Raw genomic sequence first — 13581 nt, forward strand, 5'->3', positions numbered from 1 at the left:
ACTCCATTTTTGCTAGAAGCAGAAATCTATTTGCCCGTTTTAGGCCTGGACCTTTAATTTATATTAAATCCCTTACCTATTTTAGACAAATGGTTTTACCCATTACACTGTATGTATTAAGATAAATGTGTACTAACTTATATATAGTTACTAGTAAGTTAAGGATAATAAATGTCCTTTATTTCAGGTAATAACACCTAATATGTTCCATTTCTCCAAAGCTGTGCCTATCGGGAGATAAAGTTTCATTCAATTAAGCTATTCTTAGTAGTGTAATGGAAAACAAAATAGACACTACGAATAGACAATCTAGCCTGAATCTGGATGCTTTCTGTTTACTGTTACAACTCTGGGAAAGTTGCCTAATGTTTCTGAACCTTTGTTTACTCATCTGTAAATGAGGCTAATAAATAGTATTCTTGTGGGGATGATACAGCATAGTATATATTAAGCGCTTGGCAAATAGTAGGCCCTGGTTAAGTTTAAGGGCATCTTCTTCTCCCCTTGTAACTGTGTATTTTTCAGTGTGCAAGTAACTGTGGATTTAGTCACCGACAAAGGATTACATATTGCACTGGAATCTGGTCTACTGAGAAATATAAACTCCACCAGCTTTGGCCTGTGGACTATCGAGAATGCCCTGTGCTGCCTTCCCCTCAGGTTTACAAATGCAATTTTAGGAGCTGTTTGCATATGGCCACTTGGAGAGTTGGAAAATGGAGCAAGGTCAGTGTATAATTATGAATTTGAAACCTTCTGAATGAGGCTTTCTAGGTGTGGGATGCCTGGTAATCTGCATGTCTAACTAGTTCTCAGAGTTATCTCATACCCCTATTATCTAAAAACCACTTTAGCAGTTATTTGTATAAATATCTTATCTCTTTTTCTATGCTTGCTATAACCTGCTTATAAGCAGGGACCATAATTAATACTAATTTCTATTCCTCAGAGAGCCTTGCACAGTGGTTTGCATTTTGAGTAGATGCTCAATAAATATTTATTGGTTAAGTGAAAAACTAAATAAATCTAATGTATGAGTAATAAGTTACTTGCACTGTATTCCATTTCCAATTTAATTGATAGAAAGCAAGAAAATATTGCTTTGCAAATGTAGCATATAACTATGAGACAAAACTCAGTAGTCTTAATAATCATCATTAATTAATGTTTATCAAATATTTACAATTTACTGTTGATGTAACTATATAAAATAAATGAAAAGAAGCCAGTAACTGAGAAATAATAGATTCAGGCTCACACCTAAGGATTACTCCCACCTGTGACCATCCAGCCTCCAGGGTATTTTTGTATCTGCAGTAGTTCTAGCTACTGTTGATCATCGGTTTGTTCCAAAAGGACCTAGTCTGAGAGGAGGAGATACAGATTTACTGGCTTTATTATCCATTATATACTTTACCCTCAAATTTTACTCTGTTTACAGTGCTCAGTGACTTGTGGAGTTGGGGTAATGGAGAGAAGAGTGGAATGCATGGCCGAAAATGGTTGGTCCAGTGACTTATGTTTAAAGCACTTAAAACCAGACGCTCAAAGGAAATGTTATGTTAATGACTGTAAGTACTAGACTTCAAAAATCTACTTAGGAACACTCTAAGTGTTTTAACTGAAATTTGAAAATAAATATTTGTAGTAGTCATATGCTCCACAAAATGAAGCGTCTATTTTTTCAGGGTATAACAATATTTGTATGATTGAGTTAAATTCATGCTGTATTTGTAATGTGTTCATAGTTGATAAGTTGTATTCACTTGTCCTTGAAGGTAAAACATTTACTAGCTGCAAAGAAATCCAAGTGAAAAACAACATTACCAGGGATGGTGACTATTACCTTAACATTAAGGGAAGAATAATCAAGGTATTATGAAAACAGTTCCTATTTGATTTTGACGTTGACCGTTCACTTTGGAAAAAGCTTTTCTAGATGTTTGCATTTTCCCTTTAGATCTATTGTGCAGGCATGTACTTGGAGAACCCCAAGGAATATATATCATTGATCAAAGGTGAAGAAGACAACTTTTCTGAAGTGTATGGTTTTAGGTATGAGCTGTGTTTTGGCTTATCCGTGCATTTTTTTTTTTTTTTTTTAAAGATTTTATTTATTCATTTTTTTCCCCCCAAAGCCCCAGCAGATAGTTGTATGTCATAGGTTCACATCCTTCTAGTTGCTGTACGTGGGACTCGGCCTCGCGCTGGACGGAGAAGTGGTGCCTTGGGGCGCGCCCGGGATCCGAACCCAGGCCGCCAGCATCAGAGCGCGCGCACTTAACCGCTAAGCCACAGAGCCGGCCCTATCCGTGCATTTTTATGGTCCTTCAAGAGAATTAGAAGTTCCAGCATTCAGAGTGATACTTGAACGGCTCGCAAGTGGACAAGTAATTTAGGAGCAGGTGGACATATTAGGACCTAAGCCAGATCTTGTCCATGCTTGTTCAATAATCAAGACTTGAGTATTGACATGTGCTCACAGAGAGACTGACTAAGAGGGATACTGTGGGTGAGCAGCGGGACAAGAGGGAAGGAAAGAATGTAAGACCTGTGTGTGTTTTCATATAAATCAAATTAACTCCAGTAACAAAAGCTAGCAGAACTAGAGCTGCATTATTTTTCCACAAACTCGTCTTGAATTTCCTGTCGAGAATTTTGTAGGCTAACCTTGAGTAATTTTTACTACTTTCTCGTTTAACTTGTTGACACTACAATATTGAAGAGTGTGTACTTTACCTTCCCACTTCCAAAGTTTACCATTTATCTAAATTATGGGCTAATAACTGTATCCAATACTAAATATATTCTAATGTTGTTACAGACTACAAAATCCATATGAATGTCCTTTTAATGGAAGTAGGAGGCAAGACTGTCAGTGTAAAAATGACTACCTGGCTGCTGGACACACCGTTTTCAGCAAAATAAGAATTGATCTCACTTCCATGCAAGTTAAAAGTAAGTGCTGAATCTCTATTTGTAAAATGAAATGCCTCTATTTGCTAATGAAAGTCTAACAATATGTGATAGCCAGGGTATAGAGAAGGACCTAGCATTGTGCAATAATTACTTAAATTTTTTTTTAAGTTATTAGCTACATACTTCCTCCACAATGACATGGACCATGGGGACCCCTAATAAAAACATAGTGTAATGACAGTGATAAGATACTGCCCTTCCAAGATATAACCCTCTACCTTAAAATGCCCTATTATATTAAAGATAAGGAAGTTAATACCTTCAATGTAGTTGTATAAGCTTTTCACAGGGCTTAAATTAATAATTAACATTAGTTTCAGATTATAATTTGTCTAGTATTTTCCCACAAATTGTGTCATTTGATCTTTGTAACAACTCTGTATGAGTTAAGGTAGAATTGCATCCGTTGTTGTGACCGATGCAATTAAGATACACTTATAGACGTTAAGTGACTTGTCTCAATTCATCCAGTTAATAACTGGCCTTGTGGGAAGATAAAGTCCCACCCACAGATCCCAGATTATGGACCTGCTGCCTTTCTGGAAAGTAATTAATAATACAGCCAAGTCAAAATATATTTATGGAACCTAATATACACTGAGCATAATGCAGCCTGCCATCCTGGAAGTTACATATCTACATGAAAAGGCAAAGAAATTCATTTCGGAAGCAAAAACTCTAAATCGCAATTGAATCATCAGTGCTTAGCATAGTACATAAACCATAAAAATATATTAAAAAATGCTTATTGAGACAGTGAATATATGAATACATAATCTCTAAATCACAGTCATATGATGATGAACTATAATTGTTAGTAACAATTTACTACCATTTACTGAACACCCACCATTACTATAGTGGGGAAGCATTATACTGTTACAGTTATGATCATAATCTCTGGAGTTAGACTGTCTGGGTGTAAATTCTTTGCCACCATTTTGCAGTTCTGTGACCTTGGGCATCTCTCTTTAAGCCTAAATTCCCTCACCTATAAAATGATAAGCTGCCTCTCAGGTTTTTTCTTTACTTCTTTTTTCCCTTTTTTCTTTTTTTTTTTTTTTAATGAAGATTAAGAGGCAATACTTGTAACATATCTAGTAAATACCTTGCATATAGTAAATACTCTATAATACTAGTTATTATTAAATAATAATGTATGTTGTGTCAGGTAATTAGCATTGCTAAGGACATAACAGACACTTGGTAATTTATTTGCTGTTGATTAAGCTGTTATTTTTCATTAATTTATCAAACAAACCTGCCATTTGGCCAGGCATTGGGCTGGTCCCTGAGCACACAGTGTTAAATGTACATATTTTCAACTTCCTGGTCTCTCTTTTCCTTCCTCAAGCTTGTGTGGCAGAAAAAAAAAAAAAAAAATTAAACCCAGTCTTGATTAAATTAAACCTTTCACCTGCTTTGTGCATGCACTGCGGAACTGAGGGCAGCAAATAATACACGGCCCTTCTGACTGAGCTCGCTTTAAATGCGTGACTACTGGTTTATGTGGACCGGACCCTTCTTGCTGCGGAGTAATCCTACAGCACTCCCCTAGTCCATTCCCTCACCCTGTCCCCTAAAATGTCTAACTCACATCTTCTCCTCTAGCTTCTAGTTTCTAACCTCCCCACTCTATTCACTCATTGCTGACGATCTTCCTGACGATCTTCCTTCCGATCTTACTGAGAAAATATGGACAAGAAGAAGGGAATTTCCACAAACTGCCACTGCCACCTCTAGGAACCTATCTAAATCTTTTCTCTGTGCTTTGCATTCTGTCACATTTACTGTGGATGAACTAGACCCGCTCCCATGTAAGGCAAACCTTTCTAACTTGTGCTCTAGGCTCATCGCTTTGCACCTTCTCGAGAACATTTATTTCAGCAAATTTTCCTTTCTCTCTTACATCACTGGTTTTTCCTCCATTTCTCTAAATCCAATGACACTGCTGTGGACTGAAGTGTGTCCCCCCAAATTCATACAATGAAGCCCTAATCCTCAATGTGATGGTATTTGTTCATGTGCAGATGATTAGGTTTGGATGAGGTCATGAGGATGGGGCCTTCATGATGGGATTTGGTGCCCTTGTAAAAAGAGGAAAAGACACCAGAGCTCTTTCCCTGCTATGTGAGGACATAGCAAGAAGATGACCATCTGCAAGCCCGGAAGACCAGAACCCCACCCTACTGGCACTCTGATCTCAGACTTCCAGCCTCCAGAACTATGAGAAATAAGTTTCTGTTGTTTAAACAACCCAGTCTGTGATAGTTTGTTATGGCCGCTGGAGTTAAGACACATCCCAAGTCTCACTTTCTCACTACCTCATTTGCTACCACCTTGGTCCAAGTCCAAATCATTTTTTCACCTGGATTATTATGCCCACTGACTGGTACTCCTGTTTCAGTATTGTGCCATTCTCCCCGTTCCTGATCTAGATTCTCTTCTCAACAGAGAAGCCAGAGTCACCCCTTAAAAGATAAGCCATGTCATGTCTTATACATGATCTCATTTCATCTTTTTAGCGACCCTGAGCTCTGCTCAAAACTCTGCAAACATTTCCTATCTAACTCAGAGTAACATGGAGAATCCTTTTACTGGTCGACAAAACTCAGCATGACCTCCCCACCTCCATTACTTCTCTGCCCCCTCCCTCCACACTCCCCCCTTGCACACTCTGCTCCAGACACACATGCTTCTTTGCTGTTCCTTGAACATATCAAGCACGCCACCACGTTAAGGCCTTTGCACTTTCTATTATGCTGCCTGGAACGGTTGTCTCACAGTTTTCTGTAGGGTTTATCCCTTCATTTCTTTCAGGTCTCTGACTAAATTTACCTTCTCAATGAGTCCATCCTGGACCACTCTCCACTCCTAACTCCCTTTCTCCTTGTCCTTTTTCTGCTTCATTTTTTTTTTCTGTAGCAATTATCACCCCTAACATGTGATAATATTGACTTTATTATTAGTCTCTCTCTGATAGTGTTTAGGTTCCATCAGCCTTTGTTTCATCCACCGTTATGTTCTTATAGTACTTATAATAATGTCCAATGCATAATAGGTTCTAAACAAATATCTATTTTAATTTCCCTCAAAAAACTATCTTGAGGAAATCTTGAAGACAAATTTGAATTAACCAAAGTGGGGAAAAGGAGTTTCAAGAAGCATCTTTGTTCTATCAGAGAATAAAAAGTAGTGCACTTTTGTCTAAGCATAAATTGAAAGAAGGTTGAGGGACGGTAACTTGTTAGAGAAGTTTCCAGGAAGCAGATCTTGAAGAACAATGTATACTAAACTATACAGTTGAATTTTATCTTGTAAGTTATGGGAACCACTGCAGTCAAATTATAAGCATGGGAGGGAACAGACTTGGTTGGAGGGACAAGAAATTGTATCCATGAAGATAATTAGGAAGCTAACCTAATAATTTGGATAGAAAGTGATAGGGCCTAAGCTAAGGACATTGTTCAGAATGGAGAGCCATCTGAGAAATATTAAAGAGGTAGAGACTCTATAAGACTTTTAGACAGAAGGAATATGGGGATTAGTGACATGGAATACTTAGAGAGATTTCCAAGTTGACTGGGTGGATGGTGATATAGTTCAGTAAGATGAGAAATATAGCAGGGGGAAGAAGTTTGGAGAAAAGATAATGCATTTAACTTTGGACATGTTAAGTTAGAGCTATCTGTGGGCATCCAGGTAACGATGCAGGAAATAGTAGCAAAGGGTGATTAGATAGTTGTGTCTGCTCTGCTCCAGCCTGATGCATAAGTATTATGCCTAAGCAGTGGCAGTGGACAAATGTTTAACAACCAGCTCTCCAAGAAAAAGAAAATCTGTTTTATAGTATTTACCAATTTCCTTGGTGTATATATTCCCACTGTGGCTAATTTTAAGCTACCAATGTGACCTCCCTGTACGTGGAGTTGAGAAGAGACACACACAATTGGGTCTCATGATTTGGTACAAGCTGACTCTGGCACGCCACCGAAGGCCTCCTAGTTTTGGAAACTGTCCTTGGAGTAATGATATTTCCAGAAATGCTACCTTTGGGGATAGCCTCTAGGGGACTGGGATCATCATGGGGGCATACAGTGATCTGGCAGTCCTCTTGAAAAGTGAAGTGATTTGAAACAACATCAGTGGAGGTGAGAGCCACTAGCTGGGTGATCATTGGTTGGGATACTGTTTAAGTGATTCAAGTATGAATAAGTGATTGGACCAGCTGACTTTTAGGGTTTCTTCCAAACTGTTTTTGATCCAATGACTCTATTTTTGATATCTTAGATAGAATCCCCAGAATTATTGCAAATCAGGAAATTTTGCTAATAACATTAGCAAAAGTTATTATTGAAAAGAATAAAATAATAATATATATAATGCAATAATAGAAGGAATCAAAGAAAATAGCACACTTTTTAGCTGATGTTTTTGAATTGCCTAAATGAATTGATATATATACCATCTATAAGCACCCGCGTGTTGCTTTATCATAATTTTTTTTTTTATTTTTTTTTATTTTTATTTTTTACCCCCAAAGCCCCATTGGATAGTTGTGTGTCGTAGCTGCACATCCTTCTAGTTGCTGTATGTGGGACTCGGCCTCAGGATGAACGGAGAAGTGGTGCCTCGATGCGCACCCGGGATCCGAACCCGGGCCACCAGCATCGCAGCGCGAGCACTTAACCACCAAGCCACAGGGCCGGCCCTATCATAATTTATTTACCTTTAAATAATGTTTTTTCTTCTGTAATTTTGCTCATGACCTGACTTTATCTATTTTAGATATCACTATGATATAAGATATAATAAAGCATTTATTTAGTTTTTAAAACTTTTGGATGAGTTATGATATACCTGCCATTTTTAGGGTAATTTATGAGATGAACATTTCTGTATTAAAGAAAAATTATTTATTGAGAGCCTGATCTCTGTTACCTACAATAATTGTGCGGCATTTTTGAATTAATTATATAAATATATTTAAGAATATAATATGAAGACTTTATGTTTTGCAATGAAGATCGGAAAATATACAATGTCTCCATGTTAAAGAGTTTTGTTATTTTCTAGCTACAGACCTTCTTTTTGCTCAGACAATATTTGGAAAAGCAGTTCCATTTGCCACAGCTGGAGATTGCTACAGTGCTGCCAGATGCCCACAGGTATTTCATATTTGTTTATTTTTCCTTCAATATCAAAAAATTGATACTATTTCTCTTCATTCATTTTCTTGACCAGAATATTGCAAGAAGCATAAATCATAGAAAATGCAAAGCTTCTCATATGAGCTTTATTTCAAAGGTTATAGATAAACTTTGGAGGAAAAGTATCTTTGCTAATTTGGGGTTTGTTTGAAAGGTATAATAATAAGAATTTTAAATTGTTTAGATCCTATTTCTCTTTCCATGATGCTTTATCATTTTTAATATTTCCACTTAGAACATGTAAATGAATGGATATATATTACACTGTAAAGGAATGGATCACAAGCATGTAACTTGCATACACTGCTGCTAACATCAGTTATATTAGTTGTCTGGGTCTGTCACATTCCCAGCATAACTTTCTATTATCTGTGAAATAGGACATTTCCATGTATTTATTCTTGTTTTAATCCTTTTTTTCCAGAGTTCTCTTCACACACCCTTTTTGTGATCTCTGTGATTTCCGGTATAGAGTGTGCTTCCTAGAAGAAATTTACTATCTCATTTTTAACAAGAGACTTTATAAAGTCTGTATGAACAACATTTTTATGATAAGATGGAGAGATGTATGCTAGATGAATATAGTATTGTTAGGTAGATTCATAGCTAATTGAGTAATCATGCACAAGAGATAGTAATTATACTATTGATATCATTTTGAAGAGAAGTAGTCTCAGAATTTCCCATTTACAATTTTCATCATATGACATAGAAGGCATGCTTATGTTAGAAAGAGGGTGTTTTCTATATTAGAGAAAGAGACTTAAAGGAGATGAAAAGACACTAGAACTACAGCTGAAATGAATAAGAAAAAAATTAATTGGAATAAATATATAATCTTAGGTCCAGAAACACGAATGGAACCTGGCGACATCGTATGAAAAAGAACTAGGTGTTTTATTCAACCACCGGGAGTTCATTATGACTTATGTAGAGCCTGGAATGATTTCTAAACAACATAATATAATCATAAAGTACCAAAACACAGTGTTGAGACCAAAAGATTTATTTGTGCCCGGCAATGGAATTTGTTTATAAATTTTTTTTTAATTTTAAATTATATTTTTAATCTGTCTAGGTGTAGGAGGAAACAACCTGGAAATAAAGGATGGTTTAAATCATGTCAAGTAAAGAAAATGAAGAAGGTAGCCAAGGAAAAGAGTGGGAGGTTATGTGAACTATCTTTAAATATGTAAAGAGCTCCATGCAAGAGGAGTGGGGTCAGTGTGTGTTACTCCAGGGGTCATTAATAGGACAGCGGATTCCAGATCAAGATAAAGAAGGCTTTTTACAGGGAGAATTGTCTAGTAAAGGGATCCCTAAATCTGGGGCCAAATAAATCACCACTTTTTGCCTATATTCTTACAAATTGATCTTTCTTCCTGCAACCTTACTGAACTCATTTATTCGTTGTGATAGTTTTTTAGTGGATTCCTTAGGACTTTCTAGATACACAATGATGTCATCTGCAAATAAAGATAGTTTTATTTCTTCCTTTGCAATCTGGATGCCTTGTATTTCTTTACCTTGCCTCTTTACTCTGTCTGAAACTTCCAGTATAGTGTTGAATAGAAGTGATGAGAGTGGACATCCTTGTCTTGTTCCTGATTTTAGAGGAAAAGCATTTGGTCCTTCATCATTAAGGGTGTTAGCTGTGAGCATTTTGTAGATGCCTCTGATCAGATGGAGGAAGTGCCCTTCTATTCCCAATGTTAAGTGGTTTTTTATCATGAAAGTGTTGGATTTTGTCAAATGCTTCTGCTTCCATTGAGATCATCCTGTAGTTCTTGTCCATTACTGATTGATTTCTCTATGTTGAAACAATCTTGCATTCCTAGGATAAATCCCACCTGGTCATGGTGTGTAATCCTTGTTATATGTTGCTAGATTTCTTTTGCTTTGTTGAGAATTTTTCATCTATATTCATAAGAGATATTGGTCTATCATGTTTTTTATGTGTGATAGCCTTGTCTGGTTTTTGGTATCAGGGAAATAGTGGCCTCATAGAATACATTGAGAAGTATTCCATCCTCTTCTACTTTTTTAGGAGAGTTTGTGAAGAATTAATTCTTTAAATATTTGGTACAATTCACCAGCAAAGCCGTCTGAGCCTGGGCTTTTCTTTGTGAAAGCTGTTTTAGTTACTAATTCAATCTCTTTACTTATTATAGATCTATTTAGATTATTTAGTTCTTGATTCAGTTTTAGTAGTTTATGTCTTTTTACGAATTTGTCCATTTCATCAGTTATCTAATTGGTTGGCATACAATTGTTCATAGTATTCCCTTATAATCCTTCACATTTCTGTAAGATTCACAGTTATGTCCCCTCTTTCATTCCTGATTTTAGTAATCTCAGTCTCCTTCCCTTTTTCTTGGTTGGTTTGTCAATTTTGTTCTTCTTTTCAAAAAAACCAACTTTTGATTTTGTTAATTTTCCCTATTATTTTTTTATTCTTGATTTTATCAATTTCCACTCTATTCTTTATTGTTCCTTTCCTTCTGCTTGCTTCAGATTTAATTTGCTCTTTTTTTTCCAGTGTCTTAAGGTGGAAATTTAGGTGATTGGTATGAAACGTTTTTTCTCTTTTAAGATAGACATTTGCAGCTATAAATTTCCCTTTAAGCACGTCTTTCATTGCATCCCCAAACTTTTCGTATGTTGTGTATTCATTTTCATTCACCTTAAAATATTTTCTATTATCACTTATGATGTCTTCTTTGGTCCATTGGTTATTTAAGGGTGTTTAATCCCTGTACATTTAAGGATGTTTAATCCCTGTATATTTGTGTATTTCACAAGTTTCCTTCTGTTACTGATTTCTACTTTCATTCCATTGTGGTTGGAAAACACACTGTGTTTTATTTCAATCCTTTTAAATCTATTGAGGCTTGTTTTATGGTGTAGCATATGGCTATCCTGGAAAATGTTCAATATGTGCTTGGAAAGAATGTATATTCTGTTGTTGTTGGGCAAAGAGTTCTATAGATGTCTGTCAGGCCTAGTTGGTTTACAGTGCTGTTCAACTCTTCCATTGTCTTATTGATCTTCTGCCTAGTTGTTCTATCCACTGAAACTCTGCAACTATTATGGTTAAGTTGTCTATTTCTCACTTCAATTATATTGTTTCATTTACTTTGTATTTGATTCATTTACTCTGGGGTTTTGTTGCACGTGATTTGATTATATATTTAGAATTCTCATAATTTCCTGATATATTGACCCTTTTATCATGAAAATTTATGTTTCTTTTTATCTTAGTAACTTTTTTTGGTGTTAAAGTCTAATTTATCTGGTATTAGAATGGCTCCTCAGCCCTTTTATAAAGTAGTGTATATGTTTTCATCTCATTTACTTTTGACCTATTATATCTTTGGCTCTTAAGAGTGTCTCCTATAGAGAGCATTTTGTTGGATCTCTGCCTTTTGATTGGATTGTTTAATGTTATTACTGATGTGCCTCAATTTACATTTGCCATTTTACTTTTTGTTTTCTATATGTCTTATGTTGTTTTTGTTCCTCTGTTCCTCCTTTACTGCTTTCTTTTTTATTTGGTGAGTGTTTTCTAGTGTAACATCTTAATTTCATTAACAATTTTTTTGCTATATTTTTTTGAATTGCTTTCTTAATGGTTGCTCTAGGGCTTAAAAAATGCATCTTAGCTCATCAGAATCTACTTCAAATTTATACTACCTAATTCCAGTGAAATATAGAAGTATTACTCTTATAAATGCTCTATTTCCTCTTCCCTTTTTTGTCTTATATTTGTTATACATACACCATCTACATATATAACAAACCCATGATACATTTTGATAATATTACTTTATATAATTTTATGCCTTTTAGAGAATATGAGAGAATAATGAGATAAATTATATATTCATAAAGTTTTTTGTATGAAATTCTTTATTTAGCATTTCTGTTTCTCTTTGTTTGATGTGAGTTACCAGCTGGTTTCATTTCCTTACTCCAAAACAGCTTTACTTCCATCTGCCTCATTTGTGCCATTATTATCAAATATATTACACTTCTATATATTACAGCTCAATAATATAATTATATACTTATTGGTTTATACAATTGCTTTTTAAATCAGTTAAGAGAAGAAAGGAAAAGAAACATGCAGTTATAGTGTCTTTTATAATTACCTACACAAGTACCTTTACCAGCACTCTTTGGTTGTTTTGTGTTGATTTGTGTTAATGTCTGGTGTCACTTGATTTCAGCCTGAGGAACTTCTTTTAGTGTGTTTTATACAACAGGTCTATTAGTAACAAATCCTCTCAATTTTGTATATATGGGAATGTCTTTATTTTGCCTTCATTCTTGAAAGATTGATTTGCTTGTTATAAAATTCTTGATTTGCAGTTTTTATTTTTCAGCACTTTAAATACGTCATCCTGCCATCCTATGGCTTCTAGATAAGCAATAGAAGTTAGCTATATATCTTACTGAGGTTCCGATATATGTGGTTATTTTTATCCGGTGCTTTCAGATTTTCTCTTTGTCTTCAGCTTTCCACATCTTTACCATGACTTATTTGGATGGGTATCTCTTTGTGTCTACCCAATTTGTAGTCTATTGATCTTCTTGGATGTGTAGATTAATGCATTTCACCAAATCTGGAAAATTTTCAGTTGTTATTTCTTCAAATATATTCTCTGCTCTGTTCTCTTCTCTCCTTTTGGTACTCTCATTATGCATATGGTGACACACCTAATGGTGTCCCTTTGCTTCTCTGAGGCTCTGTTCATTTTTCTTCATTCTTTTCTCTCTCTGTTTTTCAGGTTAGATCATCACTATTGATTTTTGCTGATTTTTTTCTTCTGCCAGCTCCAATCTACTGTTTGAGCCCCTCTAGTAAATTTTTATTTTGGTTATTGTACTTTTCAACTCCAGAATTGTCCTTCGGCTCTCTTTGTAAACATAATTTCTATCTCTTTATTGGCATTCTCTATTTGATTAGACATTATTATCATACCTTCCTTTACTTTTTTAAACATGTTTTTTTTTAGTTCTTTCAACGTATTTGTAAGAGCTTCTTTGAAGTCTTTATCTGCTCAGTCTGACATCTGAAACCTCTCAAAGGCAGTTTCTGTTACCTTTTTTCTCCTGTATATGAGTCATTCCTTTCAGTTTCTTTGTATGTCTCATAATTTTTTGTTGAAAATTGGACATTTTAGATAATATATTTTAGCAACTGTGGATACTAAGTCTCCTGTCCCCTCAAGGACTTGTTGTTTGCTTACTTATTTATTTGCTTAGTTCCTTGGCTGCACTATTTTGGTGACATCTATTTCCCCTGCAGTATGCAGTCTTTGATGCTGCTCTTCAGAGGGCACAGCCTTGGATGTGTACACAGTCACTCTGAGCCTCCTGGAATGGTAGT

General features: G+C 35.5%; 1 protein-coding gene across 2 annotated transcripts in view; it reads left to right on the forward strand.

Annotated features, from left to right (window-relative positions):
* The window catches only part of ADAMTS20 (ADAM metallopeptidase with thrombospondin type 1 motif 20), a 180449-nt gene that overhangs the window by 154919 nt on the left and 11949 nt on the right, over positions 1–13581 (forward strand). For both annotated transcript variants that reach the window (XM_087442544.1, XM_004428909.3), the window contains exons 32-37: positions 526–726; positions 1442–1571; positions 1779–1873; positions 1961–2055; positions 2825–2958; positions 8056–8147. In XM_087442544.1, the coding sequence (XP_087298670.1) occupies positions 526–726; positions 1442–1571; positions 1779–1873; positions 1961–2055; positions 2825–2958; positions 8056–8147 (747 nt within the window). The remainder of the gene's footprint in view (positions 1–525; positions 727–1441; positions 1572–1778; positions 1874–1960; positions 2056–2824; positions 2959–8055; positions 8148–13581) is intronic.

The sequence above is a fragment of the Ceratotherium simum genome, chromosome 17, assembly GCF_057802395.1.
Source record: "Ceratotherium simum simum isolate JZ-2026a chromosome 17, ASM5780239v1, whole genome shotgun sequence".
Classification (NCBI taxonomy): Eukaryota; Metazoa; Chordata; class Mammalia; order Perissodactyla; family Rhinocerotidae; genus Ceratotherium; species Ceratotherium simum.